This window comes from Lonchura striata, chromosome 24 (genome assembly GCF_046129695.1).
Source record: "Lonchura striata isolate bLonStr1 chromosome 24, bLonStr1.mat, whole genome shotgun sequence".
Taxonomy (NCBI): domain Eukaryota; kingdom Metazoa; phylum Chordata; class Aves; order Passeriformes; family Estrildidae; genus Lonchura; species Lonchura striata.
The window spans coordinates 3,169,551-3,176,606 of record NC_134626.1 but is presented as its reverse complement, the minus strand read 5'-3'; the positions used below and the strand labels follow the sequence as shown (position 1 = coordinate 3,176,606).

Here is a 7,056-nt window from a genome sequence, read left to right as displayed (position 1 = left end):
AAAACTTCCAACCTCCCCAGTGAAACATTAACCAGCTACCAAAAAATTAAAAATCAGTAAAAAGAAAAAAAAAAAAAAAAAAAAAAAAAAAAAAAAAAAAAAGTTGTCTATCATAATTTCTTTAAGCAAAACCCAACATTTCCCATTTTTTCCATTCCTCATGGTCATGTGGATGTCACCTCCCAGATGTCCCAGCACACCCATCCAGGGCCCTCTCTGTGCCTCTCCAGATTCTTCCATATCTCATTTTATAGACAATTCCAATAACTAAAGCATTCCCATCCTCACCAAATCCTTACTTAAAAACATTCCCAGGGATGCTCTTCCAGAGTAATCCTTTAATCCTTTTCCTTAAGGTAAAGCCAACAGCCACATAATGCAGAGTTTTCTCTTCTGCAGGTACCAGGAAACTTCTTCCACAAAGAGAATGTGCTTTTTCAGTAAAAAAAACTTTATTTTTAGACACAATGGACACAGAGGATATTAACTTTCTTTAGTAAAAGCCGCATGGTTTGCTTGGCACAATGGAATTTTTTTTTTTAATTTGCTTTACATGGAATTCTGTGTACAATTCCTTTTCCCAGCAATACCTTCTTTTCTCCTAAAGACTGAAAAATCTGTACAAAAAATGCATTTGGAAACCACATTGTGTATTATGCAGAATGTTTAAAATGGGGGGGGAAAAAGCCAGTTTTTTCCCACCAACAAGCAGCAGCAGAATAATTAATGCATACCAAGTGTCAACTGTCCATGGGGGAAGAAGAAAAGTCCAGGCATTCCACACAGCCCACTGGTCCTGAAGGGGATGTAAAAAAGAAGAGTTTCCAGCCCCTCATGACACTCCCAGTGCCTTGATCACTCAGCTAGCACAGACTTTGATGCTTCATAAGATGCCACTGGGCTATTTCATTAACTCCTTTGCAAACCCTCCTTTTCATTTTCAAGCTGCCTTTCTCTTCATGATGATTTAGGGAAACAAAAAAAAAAAAAAAAAAGGGGGGGTTGGTTGTGCTTTGGTTTTTTAACCATCCCCATTGTGTGTCACAGTTCAAACAATGTCCAATTCAGGCCTGGTTTCTTTGGGGTCGGCACCAACTTCCTGCACAGGAGCAGTTGTTTGATCCCTTTCTCCTCGTTAACATCAAAACCTCCCTGTGCTGTTCATGCTTTATGACACGTCAAAGGAAAACACAGAGTATGAACTTTTATCAGGTTTTATCAGCAAATCCTACTCTTTCCACTCTAACAACCAGGCTTCTACTTCTCTCTTAAGAGCAAGAACCACTGTTGGGTCACTCTCAAACCAAATTTTAATGTATTACCCAAAAAGAGAGATATCGTTTATTCCTGCACTGCTGCAAAGGAAAGGAAACAATCCCACCAACAAGCAGTGAGGGGAATTTTCAGCTGAAGAGTTAAGATCATTCTTCAGGATGTTATCATGAAACTACCCCTTTATAGTCATGTTCTTCATACTTTGGGGCACATAACCTTTTCTCCTTTGCCAGATATTTGTGAGGGCAGCTGCACCATCCAGCAGAACCACAGAGACAAGGATTTCCATGATCGTTGTCAGAGGCAGAGCTGGGGAAATGTTCTGGTCCTTAGGTGTTATGTGAGAAAATAAAAAATTGTGATGTTACAACCTACCAGTGGAACTGCTGCCCTGTTCTCCACATCACATCTCCGAAAGGTCATCCTGACTCTTAGTGGGTAATCCAAGTGAGTGCTGGCTCTTACCTCTTTGCTTTAATGCTTGTAAGTGCAAAATTATTCTCCTCAGAAGCAAACTGCCAGCTGTTCCACTCCTAGAGTGGATGTGTCCCTTACTACTTGAGTAAGGGATGTGTTACCTGAAACCCAGGTACCAGGAGTGTGCTGCTCTCTATGGCTCCAGATCCAGCTCAGCTGGAGCCACCCCAAGAGCCTCCTATGCAGTGACAAGTTTGGATGAGAAGCTGAAGGCTAAATCTGTAATGTCAATGAGCTTATAAAGAGAGGAGTTTAGCTGTTCCCAAGAGTAAAGGATTCCACACTCAGAGCCTTACTGGGAAGAGGATGCTGCTGTTTGGAAGACACCAAAATGCAGATCCAACACACTCATTCACCCAAAAGGAATCTGAGCTGCTTCCCTGGGTAGTGGGGTGCAGGTCTCAGACATGCAAGCTGTCGTGGAGATGCCAAGAGGACAAATTTCACACATGCTGTCCTTGGGTTTTGTGCCTAGAAGGGAGAAGCGCACAGGATTTCTCTCTGCGCCTCTGGCTAAGGGCAGTTCAGCAGATCTTTGCAACTCAGTGTTTCCTTCAGACACCCTTCACCTCAGGCAGCAGCTCACACACTTCTCCCTTTCACACAGGGAAAAAGCAAAAAGTGTCCTTGACCGCATCACACTCGGTGCCCACAGGGCGCAGCCAGCGCTCCAACAGCGTGAACAACACCAGGGCGAGGACCTTGGGCAACACAAGGACCGGGTTACAGCGCAAGAACCGGGTCCCTGAGCCAGCTCCTCACAGCCCCTGAGGTGGTTTCCCCTCATGGCTTGTTTCCCCATGGTCTGTGAGGCAGGTCCCTCATGGCCACTCAGGTGGTTCCCTCACGGCCACTGAGGCAGTTCCCTCACGACCACTGAGGCGGGTCCCTCATGGCCACCAGGGTGGGTCCCTCATGGCCACTCAAGTGGTTCCCTCATGGCCACCGAGGCAGGTCACTCATGGCCACCGAGGTGGGTCCGTCATGGACCTTAAGTGGTTCCCTCATGACCACTGAGGTGGGTCCGTCATGGCCACCGAGGCAGGTCCGTCATGGACCTTAAGGGGTTCCCTCATCACCACCAAGGCAGTTCCCTCATGGCCACCGAGGCAGCTCCCTCATGTCCACCAAAGCAGGTCACTCATGTCCACCGAGGCAGGACTCTCACAGCCCCTGAAGCGGTTCCCTCATAGCCACTGAGGCAGTTCTGTCACGACCACCAAGGCAGGTCCCTTATGGCCCCTGAAGCGGTTCCCTCACGACCACCAAGGTGGGTCCCTCATGACCACCAAGGTGGGTCCCTCATGGCCACCGAGGTGGGTCCCTCATGGACCTTAAGCAGTTCCCTCATGGCCACTGAGGCGGTTCCCTCATGGCCACCGAGGCAGCTCCCTCATGTCCACCAAAGCAGGTCCCTCATGGCCACTGAGGCAGGTCCCTCATGGCCCCTGAAGCGGGTCCCTCATGGCCACCAAGGCAGGTCCCTCACGGCCCTTCAGGCGGGTCCCTCACAGTCCCTGGTCTCCCCACTCGCCATCCTCACGGTGCCCCGGCAGGGGTCCCCGCAGGACACCAAAGAGAAAGCGAAAGAAGGCATGGAGGAAGGGGACGAGAAGGGGATTGAAGCCGCCGGGGTGTGCGGCTCGGATCCCCTCAGTGCTTCCCACCCTCCCGGCCAGGCAGAGCAGGGAAGGCTTTGGCAGGGAGAGAGTTACGCCCAAAATCAGTAAGATACCTCAAATTGTGCCAAAGCAGCCCCTCAAAGGCTGACAAACCCCTCAAATTGTGACAAACCCCTCAAACTGTGACAAGCCTCTCAAAACCTGACAAATCCTTCAAAGCATGACGAACTCTCAAATTGTCAAACCCCTCAAAACCTGACAAACTCTTCAAAGCCTGACAAAACCCTCAAATTACGGCAAACCCCTCAAAGCCTGACAAACCCCTTACATTGTGGCAACCCCCTCAAAACCTGACAAACCCCAAGAATCCCAGCAAGCCAACCCCTCCAAACCTGGCACAAACCCACACCTCAAAGCCTGGCAAATCAAGTCCTCAAATCCTGGTAAAAATCCCTCTCAACCTAGCACAAACCCACCCCTCAAAACCTGTCAAACCAAGCCCTCAAATCCTGGTACAAACGCCTGTAAACCTGGGATAAGCTCACCCCTCAAAACCTGTCAAACCAAGCCCTCAAATCCTCATAAAAACCAACCAGTGCCTCAAATCCTGGTAGGACCCTCTCTAAATCTGGCACAAACCCACCCCTCAAAACTAGGCTTAGTGGACTAAGTTTGTGGACAGATGGTGTGTAAATAGGACCCAGGTTCTGGGCAGGTGCAGGACATTGCTTCTTAGGTGAGGGGTTTTGGGACAGGAGGCGCAGTGACTGAGGAAATGCTCAGTAGGATTCTGCTGGAATCTGTGTGACAGGAGCACTCCTTGAGGTTTGGGGTGACTCACATGGTGGCATTCACAAGAATATACAGAGTAAACATGAATGGCAGTTCCTCGAGTTTTACAAAAAACCCATTTCTTCAGAACTACGTTAACCTTTCTCAGGGCTGCACATCCTTCAGATGGAGAGATCCACACAGAAGTTGCACACAAATGCATTTTATTGCTCTCTACACACAGAGATGCATACACAGTATGCAGGTGAGCCATAGGGCAGTCCCAACACTGGGAGAAACACCATCCACCAGGAATTCAACCACTCAATACAGATAAAAATCATTATTATAATGAAAATGCTAAAAAAGCATAGCTTACACCCAAAATGTATAACATTGACAAATCAAGCCTGTTACCTACTACTTTTCTTTAACATAAAGCAATAACATACTCTTTTTCTAAATTGAAAAAAGCATCAAATAGTAGAAATATTCCACATAGTTTCCTAACTCCTGGTCATCCCTCACACTGTATATACAGGACTATGAAAGGGTCATGGGGGAGAAATCCAAACCAAAACCAAATCTATTTCTGATGCTGCACAACTGATAAGCAGAGAGAAATTACTTTAACCAAGTGTGCATGAACCAAAGGGAATAAATTTATCCTCCAGAGTGACTGAGCCAAGAGTTGTCAGTCAAGCCAGAGCAAAGCTGATGGCTCTTACTGGGAATATTAGAGAAAATCTCCTACAGCAATTCCTGTCCAGCACAACTGTAACATTTACAAACACCCTCCTTCATTCTGAAGACGTTGCCCCTGCCCGGGCAGCACTGCACCAGTGCCTACATGGCTCCAATACTAAACAGAACACCTGAGCTTTTGCCAGAGGATCCCAAAAAAGTCAAAAGCATGGCATTCTCTCATACATAAATAAAACACAGGGGGAAATAAAATCCCCTACAGGAGAGAGGATCAGAGCTGGACTATCAGATGCAGTCAGATCCTTCCTCTGGACTGTCACAGGTCTGTGCAGTGAGGACTCCCCCGACTACCAGGGCCTCCAGAGAGGGCTGCTGTCCTTTGGAGAAACTTGTTTCAGGGCAGTGGCATTCCCAGGGGAGAAGGAGACCTCTGGAGCTGCTGACTGGCTCTTCTGGAAGTGACTTAAAAGTTTGGTCTGTGTTTCAGTCCGGACTTTGTGGAGAGAGAGGAAATAGAAAGCTTCTTGCAAACACCTGGAATAACCCTCTCTGAAGTCAAACTGGGAGCTTTTATGGAAGGATCCTGCAGCTAGAAAAAGGAAGAAAAGAGGGAGAGGGAAGAAAGAATAGTTTAGAACAGCTGTCCATGGCTCGAGATTCATACAACAGTTACAGATTTCCGATAAAATGGAGACTGAAAGAAAACTCAATACTTACTCTTCATCTGCAGCTGGCTCTGCTGCTTCAGGTAGCTGACAGTCATCTCCAGGATGTCAGCTTTCTCCAGCTTGGAGTTGGGCTGGTGCCTCTGGAACTCCTTCTCCAGGAGCAGTTTCAGCTGCTCGATGCTGCTGTTAATCCGGTCCCGGCGCATTTTCTCCACCACCGGCTTCCTCAGCTGTAAAAAGCAAAGGAAAAGAGATCTGTTATTAAAGGACACTCCGCAGCGCTGTTTGTTGCCCACCACTGTCCCTCAACAGAGCGAGGCAAGGTCTCAGCTGGTGTAAACTGCTCCGCTGTGCCTGCACTTACTTTGTTTTTCTCCTTTGCTGTCAGCAGGTTGTCGGGCTCCAAGAAAACCGTGCTGGGAGCCATCTGTGCTGAGCAGAGAGGTCTTGGAGTGGAATCCAGGAGAATGGTGTTGCTGGAAGCTGCCTGCAGCGGGTATTTATACCGTCCGAGCTGGCGGCGAGCGTGTGGGTCTGCGGCTCGGTGGCGTTTCCCACACTCGCCGGCCAATCCGGGCCCCGGGCAGCACAATGGGAGAAGCGGCTATTCTTGCATGCTCCAGTGGCAGTGAATAGCCCGCGGATAATGACCTTCTCCCAGATGAGCAGGTGGGGAGTGCGTGCTCCCTGAAAGGCTGGGATCAGAGTTACGTGTCAGGAGCTGGGAACGAGCTGCCCTCCAACGGGAAAGGCTGCTGACTAATGCCGCGGATCAATAGCATTCCAGGGGCAGCGCGGGGTTCACAAGCGGGAGGAGGAGGAAGGAGGAGGCAGGAGGAGGTCAGCTGCCCACGGCGCCAGTGCTGCTCCCAGGCACACGCTGCAGCAGCCACAAGGCACACGCAACACGCCAGCAGCTCCTGGCGACCAGAAATTCCTCAAATCCACTAACCTGCTTTCCACAGTGAGCCAACTGCGGTTCTCCCACGGGTGACTCTAGCACCAGCTTTGCCCATGGGAAGCAGAAAACGGCTTTCCCGTTTGACTCACTGCAAATAAAAACATTTAATTTATTGAAAACATTTTCTGGTTTGATCCTTCTTCCCTCAGAATCATTTGCAGCCCTTTAGAAAACTCTTGAGACGAGTCATAAGCACTTTATGTTTCTGTTTCCAAATACCTGCAAGATGTGTGGAGAAGGGTCTTTGAATTGTTTCAGGATCGTTCAGTATCACATGCTGCCTCTTTCTTCCTCTTCAAAACACATTTGCTCTAATTATTTTCATTTGGTCTAGAAACAAAAGGAAAAGAGGGTGCAGAAGAGATTTATATCCTCATAAACTTATCAGAAATCAAATTCCTGATTCTTCATTATTCTCCCCTGGGCCAGTTGCTGTGTTTGATGCACATCCTGTGCTCAGGCAGTGCCTGCAGTTTGGAGAACTGACAGTCTGATAAAAACACAGCCAGGGATTCCTGCTGGAAAACTTGAACCACATCTGCCAGCAATTTATCCATCAAGTAATGTCTTGTGGAGC

The 7,056-nt window shown here is 48.3% G+C and overlaps 1 protein-coding gene across 1 annotated transcript; it reads right to left on the bottom strand.

Moving 5' to 3' along the window:
- Positions 1–4,352: 4,352 nt before the first annotated feature.
- LOC110470357 (transcription factor HES-5) lies at positions 4,353–5,999 on the bottom strand. Its single transcript, XM_021529901.2, has 3 exons — positions 5,883–5,999; positions 5,568–5,748; positions 4,353–5,439 (listed from the first exon to the last, which is right to left on the bottom strand). Exons 1-3 carry the CDS (start codon positions 5,943–5,945, stop codon positions 5,198–5,200), a joined length of 486 nt encoding a protein of 161 aa, XP_021385576.1. The 5' UTR covers positions 5,946–5,999; the 3' UTR covers positions 4,353–5,197.
- Positions 6,000–7,056: the final 1,057 nt, after the last annotated feature.

Excerpts from the sequence above, each read along its gene's own strand:
- LOC110470357 (XM_021529901.2), bottom strand. The coding sequence starts at position 5,945 with ATGGCTCCCAGCACGGTTTTCTTGGAGCCCGACAACCTGCTGACAGCA. Across the intron at positions 5,749-5,882 it reads CAGCAAAGGAGAAAAACAAA|CTGAGGAAGCCGGTGGTGGA; the intron begins GTAAGTGCAGGC and ends TGCTTTTTACAG. Across the intron at positions 5,440-5,567 it reads GAGCCAGCTGCAGATGAAGA|CTGCAGGATCCTTCCATAAA; the intron begins GTAAGTATTGAG and ends TCCTTTTTCTAG.